A 24,174-nucleotide genomic window follows, 5' to 3' on the forward strand; every position below is an offset into this window, starting at 1 on the left:
ACGTACTGTTATGTAAGTGTTGCCAAGTAACTATCACGGTTTGATGTCTTCTTTTGACAATCAGCAGCCCGAATGACAATTAGAGCTCAGTCGTTGCCAATCTTCAATATGCCATATAAGCCAGGCGTTTTACATAGCCCGGCTAAAATGCTACAGATGATGCTGGGAGATGAGGTGAAGGGGGCAGCGAGCTATGCAGAGAGGGAAAGGCATGTCGAGATTGCTCAATCGCTTCGGGAATATCCCAACAGTATCAATTCGTGCCGTACCTTGGATCAGGCTTCTGAATTACATTTTATATATATGAGTATATATCTGGTTGCTCAATCAATACAATTACTGTCCACATTATACTACCTACTCGTCAGAAAAGGATATTGAATAATGATGTGCCATAAACATCATCTAACGATAGCAAGTATAACAAACCGACCTATTCTAATACCAATTCGAAGCGAACACAGACAAACAAACGATATGTATAGAAAGTAGGAAACCAATTCATTCATGCATGACATCAAAAAATGAGCTAGAGTAGACAAAAAAGAAAAGTATTAAACAGCATTAGAAAAAAAGAAATATAATAAATCCTTTAATCCCTTTTTGATAACCCCGCCTTTTTTCTATTAACGAAGAAATTAAGAACTAGCAGCAGCGGCAGTGTTGCTGCTATCCTTTGAATCCTCGTATTTGTCCCAGTTGGCCAACACGTTGGCAATACGAGGGGAGCCGGTTAGTCGGTAAACATCCTCGAAATACTCCTTCGTGATTTCGAATGGACGAGCGGTGACGTTAGGAATGTACTTTCCAACCAGCTTGCTTGGGTCGATGGTGGTCTTGTTAATCTTTTTGAGAAGGAAGGATCGGAATGGCTTGACACCAGAGCGCAGGAAGGTACTGTGGAAAGGCACATCGATTCCACGAAGAGGTATGGTAGCAAATCCACGTTCCAAAGTGATTGGTGTGGGCTTCGCCTCGGTTTGCTTGACACACTCCTGAATAATTGTAACTAGATGCTCCTTCACGTCTTCAAGAGACATTGTCTGCATGAGCGCTTGAATATCGATCTTCTGCGCTTTGAGTACGTTGAGCAGATTTGTTAGAGTGTCAAGTGCACGCAACTAAATGAAACAAACTTGTTAGCATGTGTAGACGAAATAAAAGAAGAGTGCTTGCTTACATCTCCAGCAGCCACATATTGCATGTTGGCCACGTTGTAGTTGACAATCTCCAACAACCATCCAGTAACTTCCGAGATATTCTCAACAACGTATTGCAAAGCTTGCTCGGTGAAAGTCTTCGAGATACGGCTAGGATTGACAGCGCACATCGAGTAATTGGAGCGTCCTTGTTCATCACGTTCCACCGCGACTTGCATGGTCAAACCACGGTAAAACACAACAGACACCAAACTTTCAATAGGCATAACCTCTGCAAGGGCGGCGAGGGCAGAATATTCACCAAGCGAATGTCCGGCGAAGCTGCTGTCTCTTTGAACAAGACCCTTGGCACGCATGTCCTCGAAGCTGGCCTTCTCCATCAACGTCAAAGCTGGTTGGGTGAACTGGGTTGCGGACAAAAGACCTGTCGGAGACCGATAGGTGTAAGAAGTAGTATTCTCATCGACTTCCTTGAAAATCTTCTCCGACTTAACGGATCCATCAGCATTGACAGTCTCGAAAGTCATCGATGTGTAGTTCTGGCGGATAGCCTTTCCACGTGGACCACCAAAGTGAACTGTAAGTTCCTTGGGGTTGTTCTTCACAATATCAATGATGGAGAAGCCATAGTTTGCCAAAAAGTGCTTATCGGCACGGTCCCAGACTTCCTTAGCCACCTCGCTGCTAGCATAGAGATCCATACCCATTCCTTGCTCCTGAGAGCCTTGACCAGTGAAAACGTATGCAGAAACGGGTTGTTCAACCTCCGCTTCACCTTGCAACACGCTCTCATCAGTGTCCTTGTTGCGGACTTCCACCTTGATGATTTTCCGACCAGCAATCATACCAATGTGCTCAAGTTTCACAGCTATGGCATCATTGGGAAGCACCATTCCAACGAGGTTGACATGGAAGCTACGGACACGGCCAATATTATTCTCAGCTGCCCAAGTCTCCACCAGGCTTCGCACAGCAGCACTGGAATACATTCCGTGAGTGATAGTGCCAGGAAGCTTGGCGTAGCTGGAGAACACGCGGGAAACGTGGATCGGATTGTAATCACCGGAGACGCGAGCATAGTTCTCGTTGGAAGCAGGAGCACGCAGCTCGAGTGGTGTCTTACCGCTGAGCGGGATAGGGTTCTCAAAGTTCACTGGCTGCTCAATGGAGGAGCCGTTTCGCTCAAGATAATCAACAACTGGGTTACCGTGAGACAGACCAGCCTCGTAGTCAACAGAGGCCACCTGAATGATTTCCTTTGTGGGCAGTTCAAGCAGCACCTGCCCAATAGTCTGCACGCTGCTGAAGACTGATTGATTCTTGAAGCGAACAAGACTCTGAAGTCGGAAAGTCAAAGTCTGTCCGAGGAGTTCCACATCAGATTCATCCATACGGAACCACTCCTTTGATCGAAGAATAGCAACATCCTTTGTTGAGGAAAGGTGCACTTGCATAGGGACTTCATCCTTGCGCTGGAAAGTGTTCTCGTAGTCATCATAGGTGCCTCGATACAAGAATTGACTGGTGACATGCATGATTGGTTTGCCATCACGTTTGATAGTACCGCAGACCTCAACCATCTTGCCCGAGCTCTGGTTGATGACAGCATTGATCTGAGCAGTTGTATCTAGAACATCTCCGACCTTGAGAGGTTGAGCGCCAGGAACCATTCGGAAACCATTAGACAGATGGACTAGCTTGAGTAAGTCACCATCAATTCTCCGAGGGAAGATTGGCTTGGTAATAGCCTTCCATCCCACCACAATGGCGAAGTCCATGGGGGCGTAAGTGTCTTGACCTGGGCGGTTAACGAAAGCTTCACCAGTATTGCCAACGGCATGTACGAAGTCAGCCACTGCCTGTGCTGTGACAGTTTCACGTCCGCCATCAAAGATAGCGGTAATTGGGGTATCGAAAGGAACGTTGCTTTCTCCAAACCACGCACGATAGTAGAATTCCTTTATCCGATCGTTGCGGTTCTCCATGATTTCACGAATAGGAGCATATCCCGTCTCGGGGTGATAAGTGAAGCGGAATGTCAAAGGAACAACACCACCTTCGGCTGTTCGGCCTTCAAACAGGGTGAGAGCAATCTCCTTCGGTGCAACCAACTTGACCTCTAGTGTCTTGACCAACTTGGATGATGAACTGGGCTCTCTGACACTAATAACGGTCTTTTCAGGATTTTCAGGAGCCACTATCTCGACATACAAGCCCCTTGTAGGTGCGAGTAATCTTTTGAGTGGGTTCGTCTCAAATCGTTGACCCTGAACAAACACTTCGGCAGTGAAAAGAGCGTGACGCCACGAGTATGTATTGCCGGCGAGCAGCTGAATCCAGCTTTCTAGATCAGGGAGGGCTGCAGACGAAGAGCTCGAAAGTCGATAACATGTTTTGCTACCATCTTGAGAAATGGTAAGACCGTCGATCTCAGGTTCCTCAACATGAGACTGAAGACTCTGCCCACCGAAGTATTCGATGACAGGGACATCAGCTTGCTTGCCTGCGTAGGTGTCACGGGTCAAGAACTTGATGTGATTATTGTGAATGTTATCGAGGATCTCCTGGACAGGCTCGTCAATAGCGTTGGAATATTTGACAGCCATGGGGCCCTGCAAAATACAAGTTCTGCCAACATCTTGACCGTAAACCGCCTCCAGATCCTCTGATTGCCACAGAGAGTCTTTCTTGAACCAAAATTCAAAATTCTCATCCAGTGAAGGGACGAATGGAACAGGTTTCTGACCACGTCGCTGGCATAGTAAGAGGAAGTGCTGCACATCCTGGGCATTAATTAATTGAGTAGATGCTTCAGGATAAGCGGACAAGATCTTGTCAACTGTGGGATATGGCGTATCAATATCGGTATAATTTTGGAGAAGCGAGGCTTGGCCTTCTGAGGATGTGAAACGTTCTTCAACACGACGAATGAAATCGCCGGTGAGTTTCTTGAGGCTCTGGTCAATCCAGCGAGATTCGTGTTTGACGTACATCAGTTCAACCATACGGTGAACGACTTCAGTATATGTCATGTCTTCCAAATCCACAGTCACACCTGCGGCATTACGACCGAACCACACCTTCTGGAAATCATCATTCAATTTCTTGATAATCCAATCCCTATTCTTCTTCAACTCTGGCACACGTTTGGCCTTGTCGAGCGAGAAAATCTTCTTATCCAATTCACTCCAGAAAAGCACACCACGAGTGGCTAGTTTGTGGATTGGCTCACCCATTTCAGACAAGACTGTGATCACACCTCCAGTGGGTTTCTGGTATGTGTTTTCCCATTCATCGTCATCAACACCGGGGGCTGCAGCAATGGCCTTCTTGGCATTGGTGGACGTGTGCGCTTCTTTGGCTGTCATCATGCGACTACCAAACATACAACCATCGAAAGGCATCGGGGGATAACCGAACTTAGATGACCAAGTTCCGGTAAGATAAGGATATGTATCCTCGGAACCACCGAATCCACTGCCCGCGACAAGCACAATGTTGCTGCATTTACGGATTCGGCCATACATCTGCAGGATGGGTTGATGGAAATCTTCGAAAGAATGATGACCGCCACCACGACCACCAGTCCATTGGAGAATGACGGGGAATGAAGGGTTGGCCTTAGCAATGTTGATGACTTGTTGAATGGCATCCCCAGAACCTGGCTTGAAGGCAATGTGTTTGATACCCAGAGTCTCAATGTATTCATTTGCGACCTCAATGGATGGCACACCAGCACCAATTGTGAGACCTTCGATAGGCACACCATCGGCACGGAGCTTACCAATGAGAGGAATTTGCCAGCCCATTGCACGAGGATTTACGTAAATGAGGTTAATAGTAATACCGCGGCCGGGAGGAATGGCCTTTTCGATCTTGTTGAGCGCCTCTGTCATCGTCTTGGCGTTGTAATAACCACCACCGGCCAATTCAATGTGGTAACCAGCATTCATGGTGGCAGCGACAAAGTCCCATGGAACAGTGGTAGGGGTCATACCAGCAACCATCACCGGAGGGACACCCAGAAGCCTGCTCATCTTGGTGTCAACATAAGTCTGACCGACAGAGGTTTTAACAAGACGAGGCCCATGTTCGCGAACCCAGTCTACGGCAAATTGAACCGAATGTTGGTCGCGATCGAATAGTTCCGGTTTGTAGCCAACCTCAGCATTCGTGCCGTCAATCGCGCCACCGAGAATGACACGCACTCCAGTGCCTTCTTTGTTGCGGTTGGTGAGAACACCCAAGCCAGAAATACCACCTGGACCAAAATCGACAATGTGAGTAGAGCCAGTGAAGACAGTAGCTTGCTCCCAGTTCACAGGATCCCTGGTAATCATGCGCACCAATTCTGAAACAATGTTTTTGTCACCATAGGTTCTGAGATCCTCGCCAGTCTTGGTGTCAAACACAGGTACGGCAAGTGACTTGGCAGGAATCTCAATTCCTTCAACATCCTCTAATATTTGGTCATATGCGGAGGATAAATAAGGACTATGAAATGGCGCAGTGATGGGAAGGAACCGGTTCACAAATCTGGTCTTCCGTTGCGTGAAGGGCACCCTATTCTGGTCCAAACCTGTTGGAGCCTTGACTTTGCGCAGACGCAAGTTTAATCCATATAGGGAGATTGGAGGTCCTGTAACAACGAAATTGCGCGCACTGTTGACTAGGGAAATTGCAATGTGCCTGTCTTGTGGCAGATGTTGATTGGTGGCATCAATATGCTCTTGCACGGCTTGACGGTTGAGGTCACGGATGGACAACATGGGAGTCGGGGTACCTTCACCATTCTCGATGGAGTCTTGAAGCGTAGAAGGAGCGAGAGAGGTTCGTGGATATGCCTGTTGGCTGCGAAGACCGATCCAGAAGAGAAGGGTCACAGCATCCTTGGCGGCCTTCGCAAACTCCTCCCAAGTTTGTGCGGCGGCAATCGCAGCGGCTGTGACTACACCCTGAGAATGACCAGTCGTACCACTGATACGTTCCAAAAGGTCTCCAGGTTGCTTGCCCAGAACCTTGCAGGTCACCATATAGTGTGCCAATTGCACCAACCCGATCAATGGCAGACTGACAGGAGCCGAGACTAGATAGTCGGTATCGGGCTGCGAATCGCGGTCATGCAGCCACTGAAGAATATCTATGCCTTTCGGATAAAGCTTGACGGCCTCGGGGTCCCTCGACAATGATTGGAGGAGCTCGGCCGTCGACGAGATTAAGTCCTCAACAAATGAAGGGTAGGTGGTATATACCTCTCGTAGTTCGTCAAAGTACTCTTCAATGTTACCCTGACCACCAAAGACTGTGTAAATATTGACTGTCTCATCCGCGGCAGCGCGAAACAACGCGGAGTCGTAGGGCTTCGTCGAACGACCTGCGGCAGCGCGCGCGGCATAATATGATTTGACGACAGCAATCTTCTTGTCCGGGATGCCAGTTAATGTAGATGCGAGGGCATGAACATCGTTTCCTCTCATGAAGGCTCGTTCGAATTCATTGAGAACGACCTTCAAAACCTCGAGGTTTGTTGGGTGGGCGTCCTGGTCGCCCTCGTCGACTTGTTGAGCGACATGGCCGACGTAACGCGCAACCAGCTCCAGGACCGAAGACGGCTCGTCATCCTGAGCTAATTCATCTGTTGGGGTCGGTAATGATGCATTGAATGTGTCTTTCAACTGCGCGGCCTGAAAATGCAGAGAGGTCGGAACAAGGAAGGAGAACTCGAGAGATCCATGTGTGAGAATGAGCGGGCGGAGAGATTGAGAGGAACGAGGAGTGTTAATGCCCGTTTGAGGGCCGGTGGATGTTCCGTACATTGTCTATGCAATGATCATAAATCGAAGCGAGAAATAATTATAAAAAACAGCTAGAAGATGAAGAAACTGTTTTTCTTGTTAGAATCAGGAGCTTCGCGGAGGGGAGAGCAGCAAGCATGCTTACGCAGATCTTCACAGAAGACTCCGTCAGCATCTGCCAAAGCCGATGGAGTAGACTGGTGTCTGATAGAGAAAAAGAAAGAGAAGATATTATTCTGGTGATGGTTCGTTATTATGGAGGTTTGGGGAAGGAGGCAGGGGAGGAAAAGTTTACGGAAGCAGCAACCAGAAAGGAAGCAGCGCGGGATGGGCGTTGGAGTCCTAACAACTGAGGCGACTAAACACTCGGCCAATGGGGACGGAGGATTCGGGGCAAAGGGAGTGCCTGTTGTTCGCTCCTTCCTTCGGCTTCGATTTGTCGCTCTTTCCTGTGGTTGAGGAGGAAATTTGAAGCTGGTTGAACACCCACAGCCCCGATGCGGCCTAGCGCGCGACGGCTGCCCCCCAAAGGCCAAAACGGTTGGGCGGACCCGGCTCCCCAGCAGCTCCGTGATTGGCCGAGTGCCGGCGCCGTCCACATGGAACGACTAGCGCCCATCGCGCACTAGCTGCGTCTGCCGTATGGCCTGTCACGTAATTTATTATCTATATTTTTTTTGCTGTCTCAGCTTCATGGACTGTTCCCGCAGGGTTTACAGAGACAATGTTCCAATTGTACTCAAAAATACAGTATGCTTGCTAGAAGTACATGCGCTCTTCCACGTCAAAGGTCCATGGCTGTGCTTTGACGTTATTCTATTGACAGATAGTTGCTGCAAGGAGGTTTGCCGGAAAATGACAGATATGTAATGCTCATACCATCCGTAAAAACTATGGGCTGGTTCCTAGCCAATCCCGGTTAGTGCCATGCCCTGCGCTTCCGGCACAGCGCAGTCAGCCAATGGAATCTATCGTAGTCGGGCACTAAGCTTCAGGAATGGACTAGCGGGCCCACCAAGTCCGGTCATCCTCGTCAAGCAACTTTCCAACCCCAACAGTTGGCCTGGACCCTGTCGCTCGGGCTTGCTTCGGCGTTTTCTGTTGCTGCTCCCGATCAAAAATCAGAAAATTGCTAGTGAGAGCAGCTGAAAGGATCCTTAACCACGCAGTCTGTCTCTACTTCTACAGGTTTCTGCCTTGGGCACGCGCGAAATATCCCCTTCGTCGCAAATTAACTTCCCGAGCCTTCTTTCTAGGCTGTTTGATTGAGATTCCTTCTTTTTCCCCTCAGCTTTCATCCGTGGTTCCAGCTGCAGCTTGACTCCATTGGAACTCTCTCCTCACTTTCTTAATTCTTTTCTCCTCCTTTTTGGATGCCGAGCGCTCTTCCGACTCCCTCGTCGATACCTTCATACGCCGGTGCACATCATCGCCGTCTTGCACAGTCTGTCACTGTGCCACTTGGGACAATTCTGCTGTGATTAATGTTTGCATTTTCAGCTTCTTTTTAACTACGATTTAATATAATTGCGAGCCGTCAAGATGCGTCCCGAAATCGAGCAAGAGCTTGCTCACACGCTGCTGGTAGAGCTGTTGGCGTACCAGTTTGCGTCGCCCGTCCGATGGATTGAGACACAAGATGTAATCCTCGCAGAGAAGCGGACGGAGCGGATAGTGGAAGTCGGTCCAGCAGACACTCTTGGTGGAATGGCGAAGCGGACGCTGGCCTCGAAATACGAAGCTTACGACGCAGCCACATCAGTGCAGCGACAGATTCTATGCTACAACAAAGACGCCAAAGAGATCTATTACGATGTCGATCCAGTCGAAGACGAGCCCGAACCTACCGCAGCTCCTGCCGAGACTGGTCCCTCTGCCCCTGCACCGGCTGTAGCTGCTCCTGCTGCCGCCGCTGCCCCCAGCGCTGGCCCTGCCGCCATGGTTGAAGACGCTCCTGTCACAGCCGTCGACATTGTCAGAACATTGGTTGCACAGAAATTGAAGAAGGGATTAACGGATGTCCCGCTTAACAAGGCTATAAAAGATTTGGTGGGAGGTAAGTGGTGATTTTCAGCGAAATGAAACCCCTAGTGCGCAGCTAACAGATTCTTGTTTCTTACCACAGGAAAATCCACTTTGCAAAATGAGATTCTTGGTGATTTGGGCAAGGAATTCGGTTCGACCCCAGAAAAACCTGAAGATACCCCAATCGACGAATTGGGTGCCTCCATGCAGGCCACTTTCAACGGTCAGCTCGGCAAGCAGTCGTCGTCACTGATGGCTCGTTTCGTTTCCTCGAAGATGCCTGGTGGTTTCAACATAACTGCAGTCCGAAAATACCTAGAAACACGATGGGGATTGGGGCCTGGCAGACAGGATGGCGCTCTGCTGCTTGCTTTGACTGCTGAACCAGCCTCTCGTCTCGGATCTGACGCCGATGCCAAGGCCTACCTGGATGATATTGCGAACAAGTATGCGGCACACGCTGGCATCAGTCTCTCATCACCTACCGCTGGTGGTGACAGCGGTGCTGGTGGAGGTGGTATGATGATGGACCCGGCTGCCATTGATGCTTTAACCAAGGATCAGCGTGCATTGTTCAAGCAGCAATTAGAAATCATTGCTCGTTACCTGAAAATGGATCTGCGCGGCGGTGACAAAGCTTTCATCCAATCTGCCGAGACTCAAAAGGCTCTTCAGTCCCAACTCGATCTATGGCAAGTCGAACATGGCGATGTCTATGCATCCGGCATTGCCCCCTCATTCGACCCATTAAAGGCACGCATATACGATTCTTCCTGGAATTGGGCTCGACAGGACGCATTGAGCATGTACTATGACATCATATTTGGGAAACTCCGAGTCGTCGACCGGGAAATTGTCAGCCAGTGCATTCGCCTGATGAATCGTTCCAACCCGCTTCTCCTGGATTTCATGCAGTACCATATCGACAACTGCCCCACGGAAAGAGGAGAAACATATGAGCTTGCAAAGGAATTGGGTGAACAGCTCATCGAGAATTGTAAAGAAGTCCTCAATCATGCTCCAGTTTACAAAGACGTCGCTATCCCAACCGCTCCACAAACTACTATCGACTCTCGCGGCAACATTTCATTCGAAGAAGTCCCGCGGGCTAGCGCTCGCAAACTGGAGCACTACGTTAAGCAAATGGCTGAGGGTGGCCCCATCTCGGAATATAGCAATCGTACCAAGGTCCAGAATGACCTTAAGAATGTCTATAAACTCATTCGCAAGCAACACAGACTATCCAAGTCTTCACAATTGCAGTTCAATGCTCTCTACAAGGATCTTTTGCGCGCTTTGGCCATGAACGAGAACCAAATAATGCCTCGGGAGAATGGATACGCAAAGCAAGGGAAGACCAACGGTACCTTGCGTCCAGGAAAAGTCGAGACCATTCCTTTCCTTCATCTCAAAAAGAAGGATGAACACGGCTGGGACTACAGCAAGAAACTGACCGGAATCTATCTTGATGGTTTGGCGACTGCTGCGCAGGATGGTATAACTTTCCAGGGAAAGAATGCTCTCATGACTGGCGCTGGCGCCGGATCTATTGGAGCGGACGTTCTGCAAGGCTTGATCAGCGGTGGTGCCAAGGTTGTGGTTACCACAAGCCGCTTCTCTCGCGAAGTGACGGAATACTACCAGAGCATGTACGCCAGATATGGTGCCCGAGGATCTCAACTCGTCGTTGTTCCCTTCAACCAAGGCAGCAAACAAGATGTGGAAGCTCTTATTGAATACATCTATGATACTGATCCAAAGAAGGGCCTTGGCTGGGACCTGGACTATATTGTGCCATTTGCTGCCATTCCAGAAAATGGTCGTGAAATTGACAGCATTGACTCGAAGTCTGAACTTGCTCACCGTATTATGCTGACGAACGTGCTGCGACTCCTTGGTTGCATCAAGTCTCAGAAGGCAGAGCGTGGTTTTGAAACCCGACCTGCACAGGTCATTCTACCTCTTTCCCCTAATCACGGTACTTTCGGCAATGATGGTCTGTACTCAGAGTCTAAGTTGGCTTTGGAGACTTTGTTCAACCGATGGCATTCTGAGAGCTGGGCAAGCTACCTCACCATCTGCGGTGCTGTCATCGGTTGGACTCGTGGAACCGGTCTCATGAGCGCCAATAACATGGTGGCCGAAGGTGTCGAAAAGTTGGGCGTCCGCACCTTCTCCCAACAGGAAATGGCATTCAACCTTCTGGGCCTCATGGCTCCTGCTATCGTCAATCTCTGCCAATCTGAGCCAGTCTTTGCAGATCTCAACGGTGGTCTTCAATTCATTCCAGACCTCAAGGGTCTCATGTCCCGGTTGCGCACTGATATCATGGAAACCAGTGCCGTTCGCCAGGCTGTTATCAAGGAAAATGCCATTGAGAACAAGGTCGTTAACGGGGAAGATAGCGAGGCCCTTTACAAGAAGGTCGTTACGGAACCTCGTGCCAATCTCAAATACCCCTTCCCAGAGTTGCCTAGCTGGGACGACGAAGTCAAACCTCTTCACGAAGAGCTCAAGGGCATGGTCAACCTCGAAAAGGTTGTCGTTGTCACCGGCTTTGCTGAGGTTGGCCCGTGGGGAAATTCTCGAACCCGATGGGAAATGGAAGCATATGGCAAGTTCTCACTTGAAGGATGTGTCGAAATGGCTTGGATGATGGGTTTAATCAAGAATCACAACGGACCTCTTAAGGGCAAGCCTTATTCTGGATGGGTGGATTCCAAGACCGGCGATCCAGTTGATGACAAGGACGTCAAGGCCAAGTATGAGAAGTACATTCTTGAACATTCCGGCATCCGTCTGGTTGAACCGGAGCTTTTCAATGGCTACGATCCAAACAGGAAACAACTCCTTCAGGAAGTTGTCATCGAGGCGGATTTGGAACCCTTTGAGACCTCAAAAGAGGTTGCCGAGGAGTTCAAACGTGAACATGGCGAGAAGGCCGAGATCTTCGAAATTCCCGATTCTGGCGAATACACCGTTCGCATCAAGAAGGGTGCAAACTTGATGATTCCTAAAGCCCTGCAATTTGATCGCCTGGTGGCAGGTCAAATACCCGCTGGCTGGGATGCGAAGAGATATGGTGTTCCGGAAGACATTATTGACCAGGTTGACCCCGTGACGCTCTATGTCCTTGTCTGCACTGCAGAAGCGTTGCTTTCATCTGGCATCACCGACCCCTATGAGTTCTACAAATATGTGCACTTATCTGAGGTGGGTAACTGTATTGGCTCTGGCGTGGGTGGTACTTCTGCATTGAGGGGTATGTACAAGGATCGTTACCTTGACAAGCCTGTTCAGAAGGATATCTTGCAGGAATCCTTCGTCAACACTATGGCTGCTTGGGTCAACATGCTTCTTTTGTCATCCACAGGTCCTATTAAGAGTCCTGTTGGTGCATGTGCTACCTCTGTGGAATCCTTGGACATTGGTTATGATACAATTGTCGAAGGCAAGGCCCGTATCGTCTTCGTCGGTGGTTTTGATGATTTCCAAGAAGAAGGTTCTTACGAATTCGCGAACATGGGAGCAACCAGCAATGCAAAGGAGGAATTCAAGCGGGGACGTACACCCCAGGACATGTCTCGCCCGACATCGACCACTCGAAATGGATTCATGGAATCTCAAGGTTGCGGTATGCAAGTCCTCATGACGGCCCAGCTGGCTTTAGACATGGGTGTTCCTATCTATGGTATCATTGCCATGTCTAGCACCGCTACCGATAAGATCGGACGATCAGTTCCTGCTCCTGGTCAAGGTGTGCTTACTGTGGCTCGCGAAAATCCTGGAAATTTTCCCTCTCCATTACTTGATATCAAGTATCGCCGACGCCAGTTGGAATTGCGTCGCCGCCAAATCAAGCAGTGGGAAGAATCAGAACTGCTCTATCTTCAGGAGGAGGCTGTGGCCTTGAAGAGCCAGAGCTCTGAGTCCTTCAAGATCACAGACTACATTCAGGAGCGAACTGAGCATATCTATCGAGAAGCCGCTCGCCAAGAAAGAGAAGCTCAGAGCAGTCTGGGCAATGACTTCTGGCGCCGCGACCCTCGCATTGCACCATTGCGTGGTTCACTGGCAACCTGGGGTCTTACGATTGATGATCTCGATGTTGCTTCATTCCACGGAACGTCGACTGTGGCTAATGATAAGAACGAGTCTGATGTTATCTGCCAGCAGTTGAAACATTTGGGCCGCAAGAAGGGCAATGCTGTTCTGGGTATTTTCCAGAAATTCTTGACGGGTCACCCTAAGGGTGCTGCTGGTGCATGGATGATGAACGGCTGTCTCCAGGTGCTCAACAGCGGTCTTGTTCCTGGAAATCGCAATGCCGACAATGTGGACAAGGTTATGGAGAAATTCGACCTCATTGTGTACCCAAGCCGAACAATCAAGACCGACGGCATCAAAGCCTTCTCTGTCACCTCGTTTGGTTTCGGTCAAAAGGGTGCCCAGGCTATTGGTGTCCACCCCAAATATCTCTATGCTACACTGGACAAGGCTCAGTTCGTCTCTTACAAGAAGAAATTGGAAGCCCGTCAGAAGAAGGCATACCGCTACTTCCACAACGGCATGATCAACAACACCCTCTTCCGTGCTAAGAACAAAGCTCCTTACGAAGATAAACAGCAAAGCCAGGTGTTCCTTAATCCCGACCACCGAGTCACATTGAACGCGAAGACTGCCGAGTTCACCTATCCTTCAGTTGCGCCCAAGGTAACCCCGGCTGCCGTCTCAACCGATGACTCGGACAAGACACGCAAAATCGTCGAGACATTGGCTGCTGCCACTGCGGGTCCAAACTCACAGGTCGGTGTCGATGTTGAGGATATCGAGGCTATCAATATCGAGAACGACACATTCATTGGACGCAACTTCACTGAGCGGGAGCAAGCATACTGTCGCAAAGCACCAGCACCACAAGCCTCGTTTGCCGGAAAGTGGAGCGCAAAGGAAGCGGTCTTCAAGTCACTTGGAGTTCAATCCAGGGGAGCCGGGGCTCCATTGAAAGAAATCGAAATTACTAACGATGCCAACGGGGTGCCTGTTGTAACTGTAAGCTTCCTTCTCTTACCCTCTTAGAAAACTAGCTTGCTAACAATGTATACAGCTTCACGGAGCGGCTGCCGAAGCAGCCAAGCGCGCTGGTGTAAAATCCGTTAATGTGAGCATTAGCCACAGTGATTCACAAGCAATTGCAGTAGCTGTGTCGAAGCTGTGATAACTTTAATCATTTTGCTCTTCGCTCTGTCTTTTTTCCCCCTGCGTTGTGTTGTGCCTAATGAGCGATGACTTTTTCTCATTTCCTTCTTGTTTGTCGTTCGAAAGCATGAATTAATCTACAAATTTACAGATGTACAAACCGATGAGTCGAGCGAGTGCATGCCCTGTACCAAAATTAAAACTATGTTTTTAATCATTTATTTGTTCTTGACTCGGCTATGCATTTCTCTTCACACCTGTTATGTTAGATAATTGAATAAATGTTCCTTTAATCATTGACCGGATCAGATAAAGATTCTTATTATAATGAGAAATTCCCTTTCTGCCTATTCGTATGAACATTTTAAATATTTTAGATTATTATACAATGAGACTGCAATTGCAAGTTTCACCTCGCACAAAGCTGCCGTCAGGATAAAAGACACCTATACACCCACCACCTTAAAAGACAGGAGAGACCATAGATCAATGCCCAAACGCACGACTCATAGGACCCCAATTTTCTCCGGGATTCATTGGATATCTAGCCACCCTCCGAGACGACGACGCAGCAGTAGTCGAGAAATCTCGACCAAGAGATTCGTCAAAGACTATATTAAGTGTGCTTGGGTGCGGCTTCTCTTCTTCATCCTTTTTAGACGCGGATGAGTCAGGAGCAGCAGTAGGGGCCAAAGCAGCAGATCCCTTACGATACAAAGCAGCCTCAACCTTGGTCGAAAGATCAATCATATCCGTGCCCGTCTCAAGCGCCTCGCTAATCTCCCTTCGCAGTGCCGACAGGGCGTTGGTAGCTTCATATTTCGATCTGTCCTTCTTCATAATGCCGGCACCGGGCGTACCAGGCTTCAGCGTGCCTTCTTTGATCGGGGCCTTCTGGCGGACCCATTCCCGCATAACCTCCCAAATGACGTCCCATGGAGCGTCGGTGCGCACGCTGTTGGGTTTTGTGTGGCTGCGGGTTGTGCGGTAGCCGAGGCCGTGCAGAGCACCGCGGAAGGAGTTCAAGGGTATGGTTTGGGCGTGGAGGACCTTGGATAGCGAGCTGAGTTGGACGAAGAATGGGTATTTTTCTTGTTGATGTGGTGGGAGTCGGGGGATTAAGGGGGATGATTCTGCTTGTTTTTCCTTTTGTGCAGCCTCTGAAGAATGAAAGGGGTCACTAAGATCCAGATCCTCCTCTAGGGCGGTCATTAGCATGCCTTCGATCCGGTCGAGAGTTTGATATGTCTCTGGATCCAACTCGGGCAACAAGTTCAAGATTTTGTTTATAAAGTGAGGATTATGGAGAGGGCCTCCCCACATAGGACCGCCAAGGTGAGTTTTGAATCCGCAGTGTTTGCACAGTGGTGATGATGTCGGCGCCTGGGCTAGAGAATAATAGTAGAATGAGCCACCGCTCTTGTTTGGTCGTAGTTTGGTGTGAGATAAGTATTGTGTTGTCCAAGCACCGCAACCGGTGTCACAGTTGTAGACAAGCATTGTATTGCCAGACAAGAATTTCACCTCGGCCGGTGACTTGTAAACTCGAACGAAGACTCGCACATAGTAATCGATGGAAAGGGAGAGTAGAGGCTCAACCGACAAGCCATATGTTGCGGCTGTGGTCGCAATCGCATTGATAATTAGACGCAGTCCAACTTCATGACCATGCGGCAACCGCACAGATATACCCCCATACAAGGAATACGCCTTCTCGAGATATCCAGTCGACGCGAAGACACCTGCGTCAGTGCAAGTCACACATAGGAGACCGCCATTACTCAGCCCTTGGATGGCGGCGTCAAGGAAAGGGGCCGCAGTTCCATAAGGGTCGAGATCAATGACATCGAACCTTCCGATTTTCTCCTCGTCATGAGGCTTCTTCTCTTCTCCCTGAAGACTATATAGGTAGGCACGCGCATCACCGACATTGGGCCGGACAATGCTCTCCACATCGTTGTATTTGATATTGAGTTTAATAGCTTCGATGGCGGTCGCGGACAAGTCATTTGAGACAATCCGTGTTGCAGCTGGAACTTCTTTCGCATATCGCAATGCCCTCAGACCCGTCGCCGATAGAGCATCGAGTATCTTAAAGCTGACCGGCCTGGTCTCGCCATTTGTCTGATTATCCGTATTCATAGTAGTACCCGTATTCGACGCCGGGAGAACAGCAGTGGCGTCTGCATCTACCGCCTGGCCTTCCCCTTCATGTTTCTTGGGCACCTCCCTTTCATTTCCGCCGTCATTCTCCTCTTCCCTCTTCCTTTTCTTCTCGTTCTTCTTCCTGCTCCGTCGCGACCTGGTAATAGCTGCCTGATCTCGAGCCACCGCCACAAAATGTTCCGAAAAAACTTTAATAGCGAGAACGCTCAGATCGCGATTGAATTGCTGAATAGGGTTATAAAAGACAGACTCTTGTTGCTCCATGCCGCTACCGCGGGGTTTCGGTGCTGGTTTCGCGCTATCATGTGTGTCGACTGGTTTGAGGATATAGGCTAGTCCTTCCTTGACAGGCTCGTATTGCTTACCATCTAGCTCCACGGGTTTGGGGGTAGATGCAGCAGGTGCAGGCGCAGGCGCAGCTTCTGCCTCTTGGGGGGAGGCCATTTTTGTTGGAGGTTGATGCTGATGGCGGAGTTGGGTGTACGTGTGCGCTGAGAATAGTTCAATTGTCGGCAATCTAGCACGAAACTTCCATTGCAGCCCTGACGCGATATTGAGGATATAGCCTGGCCGCATTTAGCACATTGGTGAGGTGATTGTGAGCTCCAAAGTCGCAGAGCATGAGGGACTAAGAGGGATGGTGGAAATATTTTTGACGCACGGACCACTTTGACGATAGTCTTTTTGTCTGCTCTGTTCGTACTCGTTGGCCCTCAGCATCTTTTATCTACATCGTTATACGCTGCCTTCATAAATATTATTGTATTATATTATGGTCGTTATTTGTCATTTAGTATACAGTGACATGCCACATATCGTCATAAAGGGCAGCGCAAAGTAAATTCTCATAGCCATTCCCCAATAACAGGAACGCTCGCATAGAGCTTATCCCAACTCTTCACTTCCCAGCTTGAGCCAGAGCCTCCTCGTCCTACGATACCCAATCCACTTGCGAGCCAAATGGCGGTGACAAGCCCAGCGATACCGTGAACAAGCCACCTGTTTTTCTTCATCCTTTGCGTCTCGTTTCTGTGTTCGCCCAAAATCCCAGTAGTTTTGGACAAAGCTTGTCCCCTTTCCGTACGAACTGTAGTAACCCTGATACCCATCCATGTCGCCAGACCACCGACTAAATGCCATACGCTCGTTGCGACAAAGAGGATGTAGAACAGGTTCCAAAAAACGGGACTTCGCGCAAACCCATGTGCGACATAGCCCAGCCCAACGCTCGAGCTTCCTCCGTCAACCTCTAGAGGAATTGCACGATTGACGCCCACGTGCAGACCCAATAAAGGGATCATGGCATATCCCAGTTTCGCCTGTAAGCTTGGCACCGGCCAAGATCTGATGAGATACCTCTGACTCCGTGATTCTGCACCGTAAAGTTCTGCGCGTCTACGCGCCCGAATGCTGCCTAAAGCTAAGCTGGAAGCGATATGTGCGACAATGGGGAGCGCTAGCATTACAGGTTCGAGGGAAGGGGACTGGTAGATGGGTCGCGTGAGCAATAGAAACGAGTCACTATACGGGATGGATCGCGTGGCGAGAGGAATGAGAGACGTATTGGCGGCATGCAAGGCAAAAAAGACGGTGGGTGGATAGGTGGAATACCGTTGGATGGCCGAAACTAGCACGAACGCAGCAGCAGTCAGAAAAGATGAATGCAAGGGGGAGAAAGACATGCATGACCAGCAAGTCATAGCGGGTTCTCAAACATACGCCAATAGTCCCAGCTATGAGATTTGAGTCCCATCCGCGAGATACCAAATGAACGGGGCTCCGCTCGCCTAATGACATTCACTGGTTCAGGAAAGTAGTCTCCAGTTTCGATATCAGGCGGACTGTCGTCGACCGGCGAAGGGTCGAGTTCCTGCATTGACAGTACAGACCGAGCATCCACGGTGTCAACGGCGGAGAGCAAGCTATCGGCCCTGGTCCTCGCCATGGTGATCAGGGCAGGCCAGGTTTCTCGGGATTATATCTCGGACTTTTTAAAATGGATTGCGCAGGACGGAAGCGTCAGACGGAATGCAAGTGTGGTCGAAGCAAAAGAAGTAGAAAGCAAGGGAAATTGAAATTAGGGCATTAAATTAATATTCATTCATAAAAGATCGTGAGTGCATCGCATGCCAGACTGGAAAATCAGGCGATGAAGCTGAGAAGAAGAAAGCGCGCGTCAGGGGAAAGCGAGATCAGCTTACGCAAACCAGCGCGGTCGGTGATTGGTTGCGTGATGCCGAAAGCGAGCTCTCTTATTGGTCAGGCATTCCATGTATTCTCCAAGAGAGAAAAGACGTTGACAAAGTCACAATCTCATACTATATAGTTATAGAGGCTTCCTATATTTTATGAACACTATAGTAAATCGGACCATGACTTGCGAAAACAAAAATTCTTTTCTCAATGGCGAAGCCGTTTACAATTCTGAGTCTGGCCTGCGCTAAGACCAGCGGTTGGTTAATACGCTAGTTCTCATTCGGCATAGTGCAATATCAAAGAGCGCAAGAGCGAAGTTGAAAGTGAAGCAGCGCAACATCCTCGACGTTTGTTCTTTCGAAGCTTTAATACATCAATTTGTGCATCACGACGACTCTCCCTTGCAAATACCATGGCTCCTGTTAGTGATTTAAATCTATACTCCCAATAAAAGAAACGAAAGAGAGAAGGCAACTAACATCTAATGCAACAGCGCGGCTTCACAAACCCAGCTCCCAAGGTAACCAAGCTACTTTTTCTTCTAGTTATGACTTCGACTCTAACATATCCATCCAGACAGATTCTGCCCGCTCCGCCCTCAGCTCATTCACATGCACGTTATGCAACAAATCCTACTCGCGCCACCCAGAATACGAAGCGCACATCGGCTCGTATGACCATCAACACCGAAAACGACTACAGGACCTAAAACAACTCTCACGGGACCCCAATGCAGCTGAAAGAGCTCGAAAAGCCGAAAGGAAAGCGGATGCAGAAGCGGGACTGGTGCGGGTGAATAATAATAACAACAATAACAATTCCTCTAATGCGACGGCGACAAGTAGTACCGGTGCGTCCGGGGGTGGGTTTAAGAAGGGAGGATTTAAAAGCTCGTTTACTGCCGTGAAGGGCCCTGCTGCTGTAACGCCATCAGTCAAGAAGAATGTTCTCAGGGACGACGACGATGATGACAACGACGGCAATGACGGTGTGTCTAATTTTAGAGCGTCTACGACGTCTGGTCAGCACTCAACAAAGGCGGGGGCGGGGGCAAAGCTACCACATAAAGATACTCGTTTAGTCAATGATGGTGAAAGTGATACGGATGATGATTATGGGAACGATGATAATACCGGGGAGGCTTATTATAGTCCGTTGAAGCCAACGGGTTGTTTTCCCGGGTGTGAGGGAGCGAAAGCTGTTCCGGCAACATCATGATGGTGATGATGACGATGGTTATGACTATTATATATATTAGATTCTTGTACATTATTCGGTTTCTGACACATTTCACAATATCCCTAGAGCTGGCGTTATGGTATGCAGTTTACGCAATCAACTACTCGTTCCATAAAAAGGAAATAAAAAGACATTCAAAACATAGTCGTACAATTCTAGTATTGGCTCAAATAATGGCAAGTATGACAAATCAAAAGTAGAGGAAAAGTGCAGTCAGTCCGCAGCAGTCTAAGAATATGTGACACATGACAAAATTAGGGGGGTTAAAAAAAGAATTCCTTGAAACATGTTTAATCTTTTCTCTCGGCTTGTGTGTACGTCGCATGAATTTCAAGACATGTATGAAATGACGGCTGGAAGAGATATTTCCTTTTTATAGTCGGAGAAGCTTGACGGCTTGGCCGACAATGGTATCAGGCTGAGGGAAGCTCAGCTCCTCAAGTTTCTGAGCGTAAGGAGTTGGGACATCGGCACCAGTGACACGGACAGCGGGGGCAGTGAGGTAGTCGAATCCGTACTCCATGGCAACGGCGAGAAGCTCGGAAGAAACTCCGTACATGGGGAAACCAGACTCAACGGCCATGAAGCGACCGGTCTTCTTCAGCGACTTGATAACGGTCTCCACGTCGAGGGGCTTGACGGATCGCAGGTTGATAACTTCAGCTTCGACTCCGTATTTCTCCTTGAGCTCAGCGGCAGCCTGGAGAGAGAGACCGACACAGCGGGACAGCGTAACAATGGTCAAATCTTTACCGGAGCGCTCGATCTTGGCCTTTCCGATAGGAAGAACGAAGTCGCTCTTGCGGGACTCCTCGCTCATTGGGAAAGACTGACCGTAGAGAAGCCTAAATATAAAATATTAGATTTCTCGACAGTGCGGATTCGTTTTGCTAGGGATACGTACTCGTTCTCAAGGAAGACAACAGGGTTGGGATCACGGATCGAAGCCTTAAGCAGACCCTTGGCGTCTTCTGCGCTCCAGGGCGAGACAACCTTCAAACCAGGGATAGCTCCGTACCAGGCAGAGTAATCTTGCGAGTGCTGAGCAGCGACACCAGCGGCAAAGCCATTGGGACCACGGAAAGTGATATTGCAAGGCTGGATACCTCCAGACATGTAATGCGTCTTGGCGGCGGAGTTGATAATCTGATCGATAGCTTGCATAGCGAAGTTGAAGGTCATGAATTCACACTGTGATATACAAAGCCGAAAATTAGTATCATACTTTCATTCATAGACCCAATAGACTTGAGACCAGAGTCAAGACTTACGACTGGGTGCAAACCAGCCAAAGCGGCACCAACGGCCAAACCGGTGAAACCAGCCTCAGTGATAGGAGTATCAATGACACGCTTGGGCCCGAAGCGATCAAGGAGACCTCGCGTCACCTTGTATCTGTAGTATCATTTGTTAGCTCGATCATCGAGAGCGCGAGTGATGTGTGAACGCACGCTCCATTGTATTGCGCAACCTCCTCTCCGAGGACGAAGACCTTCTTGTTGCTTTCCAATTCCTCGGCGAGCGCCTCGTTCAAAGCGTCTCTGACAGTAACCTCCTTCGTAGCCTCGGAAGCGTATGTACGGCGAGATGAGATGGACTGAGCAGCGGCAGCTGGCAGTCGGACAGCTGGGCGAGAAATTGGCAAGGAAATTCGCGACTGCAGCAGGCGACCAGTTGGTCGGAGAAACCGGGGGGCGGCCATTATCGTTGATGTGTGAAGGGAGGGAAAAGGAAGCAAAGGAAAAGTCAATTAAAAGGGGATCAATGCAAAACACACAATCGACAAAAGCAATGCACCCTGGAACTGAAGCCGGTGAAGATGATTATTGATTGATGGGTTTGGAGAACGGGAAAGTATCGGGCCGACAGCGAAAGATTTTGGGGACGATACCATCCTGTAATAGATTACCGTACGGGGCGCCGTTGTTGTTGGGGAAGCGCCGCACTTGCACTGGCGGGCGGACACACCGGCTCCCGTCTCGGTGTAGTATCACGCGTAATGACAATACGGAAAAATACCGACGTTTCCGATTGATTTTCTTGCCATCAAAAAGAATTAATTAAGGAAGGGACTGGCAGACGCAGTTGCTGAGCACAGCAACGGTATTCCTCACATAACAGAGCATTCCTTACGATTTTCTTAGGCTGTAGTTAGTTGTATTGCAGCTTCTCTAGTATGGCATCATGGCATGGCAGAATTGTTGGCGGCCTCAGGCTGCTAACCCGCCAATCATGTGGCTTCGACGCCAGCTCGCAAGGTAGCTTCAACTTGCTCAACTGACTTGAGCTCTCCATCTTTTCTATCTCTCTATACAACCCGTCGTAACTGGTGGCAGCGTTGAACCAGCCGAAATACAGTCCTTCTCTCTGCATTTAGACCACTACTCAAGTAATGATAGCTTCCTTCAGCATACATTCGCTTACCGTCCGGACAAGCGACAGCTCAAGATGATCCCAAGCGGCCTCCTAGGAGCGCTTCTGACCTTCTCTCACTACGTCCTCGCTGTACAGCCTGGCTCTCCAAGCCCGATCCCAGCCAAGCTCAGAGATATACAGTGGGGAAAGTTGAACTTTTTGCATACAACCGACACTCATGGATGGCTGGCCGGCCACCTACAAGAGTAGGAATTGTCAATTATGCACCGCTACAAACATAACTAGACTGACTCTTGTTCTCAAAAAAGGCCTTCGTATAGTGCTGACTGGGGTGATTATATATCGCTTGCAACGCGTATGCGTGAGCAGGCCGAATCGCAGGGCTGGGATCTTTTGGTCATTGACACCGGAGACCGTGTTGAAGGCAACGGGCTCTACGACTCATCAGATCCCAAGGGCAAATATCTTTATGATATCTTGAAGCAACAACCTATAGATCTCCTGTGCTCTGGAAACCATGAGCTATACAAACAGAACACTTCTGAGACGGAGTTCCTCACGAATGTCCCCAATTTCATGGACAGTTATATCGCATCAAATATCGACATAATTGACCCGAATTCGGCCAAGCTGGTTCCACTGGGCCCAAGGTTCAAGAAATTTACAACTAAGAAGCAGGGATACCGCATCATGGCATTTGGCTTCCTATTTGACTTTATTGGTAACTACAATAATACCCGAGTTCAACGGGTCGAGGACGCCGTCAAAGAAAGCTGGTTCCAGGAGGCTATCCACGACGATGAAATCGATCTTTTCATCGTGCTCGGGCATGTGCCTGTTCGATCTGAAGAATATCAAGCAGTTCACGAGGAAATAAGAAATGCCAGAGGCAACATTCCTATTCAATTTTTCGGCGGCCATTTTCACATACGCGACTATGCCAGATATGATACGCATTCATCGGGATTAGCTAGTGGGCGTTTTATGGAGACAATTGGATTCTTGTCAATTGATGATGTGAAGAGCACCGCGCCTAATTTTAGTAGAAGGTACATCGACAATAATTTGTTCTCTTTCTATCATCATACTGGTCTCAACGAAACCAATTTTTCGACGAACCATGGCCGGAACGTATCTCACATGATACAGCATGCTAGACACGCACTTGATCTTGATTATGTTCACGGCTGCGCACCCAAGACTCTCTGGGTGGACCGTACTCCGTACCCTAGCAGTGATAGTGTCTACACGTGGTTAGAAACTGAGGTTCTTCCTCAGTCAATTCGGAATCCTCTGCGTGACGGAACTTCGGCCCTTGCAGTTGTCAACACTGGAGCCATCAGATTCGATATCTTCAAAGGGCCGTTCACTCAAGACTCGACGTTCATTGTTTCTCCTTTCACAAGCGGCTTCAAGTATATTAAGGACGTCCCATATACTACAGCAAAAAGGATTGTGGCTCTTTTGAATGGACAAACAAAGATATTCACTGCATCTGCACAGCATCCTCATACCTCTTATTGCCCACTAGCTCCTCCCGAGCAGTGTGCTTATCAGTCTGGCAACATGGCCACCAAAGATAGGCAAACTGCATATCTTCAGCGAACAAGTCAGCAGCACGGACAAGCCATCATCTCGCTCGAGGTAGAATCGGATCCTCAATACTTTCCGGGATATACGACAATCGACGACGCAGGCGACGACGGTGACGATACCATCCACTCTTCCGTTTCATTCTACCAGGTACCAAATGTTATCCCAACCTTGATTCACCCACACAGCACCCAAGTTGGAGAAGAGGACCTCGATTCGTCTGAGGAACCATCGACAGTGGATTTAGTCTATGTTGATTTCATTGAACCATATATAGCTCTGGCAGCTAAGTTTTCGGGGCTCGATGTCAACCTACCGCAAGACTCCGATGTATATATGGATGGAGTAACTCTGACGCACTTGATTGAGAATTGGATCAAGAAGAACTGGAAGTGTGATGAGGCAACTTCATAGATGAGAAGTGA

The 24,174-nt window shown here is 49.0% G+C and overlaps 7 protein-coding genes across 7 annotated transcripts, besides 1 other annotated feature; 3 read left to right on the forward strand and 4 right to left on the reverse strand.

The window, feature by feature from the left end:
* Positions 1–638: 638 nt before the first annotated feature.
* Positions 639–6,976, reverse strand: UA08_02118 (Fatty acid synthase subunit beta; the record flags this gene model as incomplete). Its single annotated transcript, XM_020261856.1, has 2 exons — positions 639–1,121; positions 1,181–6,976. The coding sequence occupies 2 exons, from the start codon at positions 6,974–6,976 to the stop codon at positions 639–641; spliced, it is 6,279 nt and encodes a 2,092-aa protein (XP_020123456.1).
* Positions 4,069–4,103: a repeat region (Identified by RepeatMasker using a combination of RepBase library and repeat library created with RepeatScout).
* Positions 6,977–8,497: 1,521 nt separating the features above from the next.
* On the forward strand, positions 8,498–14,198 carry UA08_02119 (Fatty acid synthase subunit alpha; the record flags this gene model as incomplete). Its single annotated transcript, XM_020261858.1, has 3 exons — positions 8,498–9,011; positions 9,081–14,032; positions 14,088–14,198. 3 exons carry the CDS (start codon positions 8,498–8,500, stop codon positions 14,196–14,198), a joined length of 5,577 nt encoding a protein of 1,858 aa, XP_020123455.1.
* Positions 14,199–14,665: 467 nt separating this feature from the next.
* UA08_02120 (hypothetical protein) lies at positions 14,666–16,789 on the reverse strand (the record flags this gene model as incomplete). The annotated part of the gene is made up of 1 exon (XM_020261859.1): positions 14,666–16,789. The coding sequence occupies one exon, from the start codon at positions 16,787–16,789 to the stop codon at positions 14,666–14,668; it is 2,124 nt and encodes a 707-aa protein (XP_020122982.1).
* A 401-nt stretch (positions 16,790–17,190) lies between these two features.
* Positions 17,191–18,290, reverse strand: UA08_02121 (hypothetical protein; the record flags this gene model as incomplete). Its single annotated transcript, XM_020261860.1, has 2 exons — positions 17,191–17,972; positions 18,065–18,290. 2 exons carry the CDS (start codon positions 18,288–18,290, stop codon positions 17,191–17,193), a joined length of 1,008 nt encoding a protein of 335 aa, XP_020122983.1.
* Positions 18,291–19,025: 735 nt separating this feature from the next.
* On the forward strand, positions 19,026–19,759 carry UA08_02122 (hypothetical protein; the record flags this gene model as incomplete). Its single annotated transcript, XM_020261861.1, has 2 exons — positions 19,026–19,061; positions 19,118–19,759. The coding sequence occupies 2 exons, from the start codon at positions 19,026–19,028 to the stop codon at positions 19,757–19,759; spliced, it is 678 nt and encodes a 225-aa protein (XP_020122984.1).
* A 394-nt stretch (positions 19,760–20,153) lies between these two features.
* On the reverse strand, positions 20,154–21,482 carry UA08_02123 (Pyruvate dehydrogenase E1 component subunit beta, mitochondrial; the record flags this gene model as incomplete). Its single annotated transcript, XM_020261862.1, has 4 exons — positions 20,154–20,625; positions 20,685–20,971; positions 21,052–21,175; positions 21,232–21,482. The coding sequence occupies 4 exons, from the start codon at positions 21,480–21,482 to the stop codon at positions 20,154–20,156; spliced, it is 1,134 nt and encodes a 377-aa protein (XP_020122985.1).
* A 746-nt stretch (positions 21,483–22,228) lies between these two features.
* UA08_02124 (hypothetical protein) lies at positions 22,229–24,163 on the forward strand (the record flags this gene model as incomplete). Its single annotated transcript, XM_020261863.1, has 2 exons — positions 22,229–22,401; positions 22,465–24,163. The coding sequence occupies 2 exons, from the start codon at positions 22,229–22,231 to the stop codon at positions 24,161–24,163; spliced, it is 1,872 nt and encodes a 623-aa protein (XP_020122986.1).
* Positions 24,164–24,174: the final 11 nt, after the last annotated feature.

This window comes from Talaromyces atroroseus (assembly GCF_001907595.1).
Source record: "Talaromyces atroroseus strain IBT 11181 chromosome Unknown scaffold_1, whole genome shotgun sequence".
Lineage (NCBI taxonomy): Eukaryota > Fungi > Ascomycota > Eurotiomycetes > Eurotiales > Trichocomaceae > Talaromyces > Talaromyces atroroseus.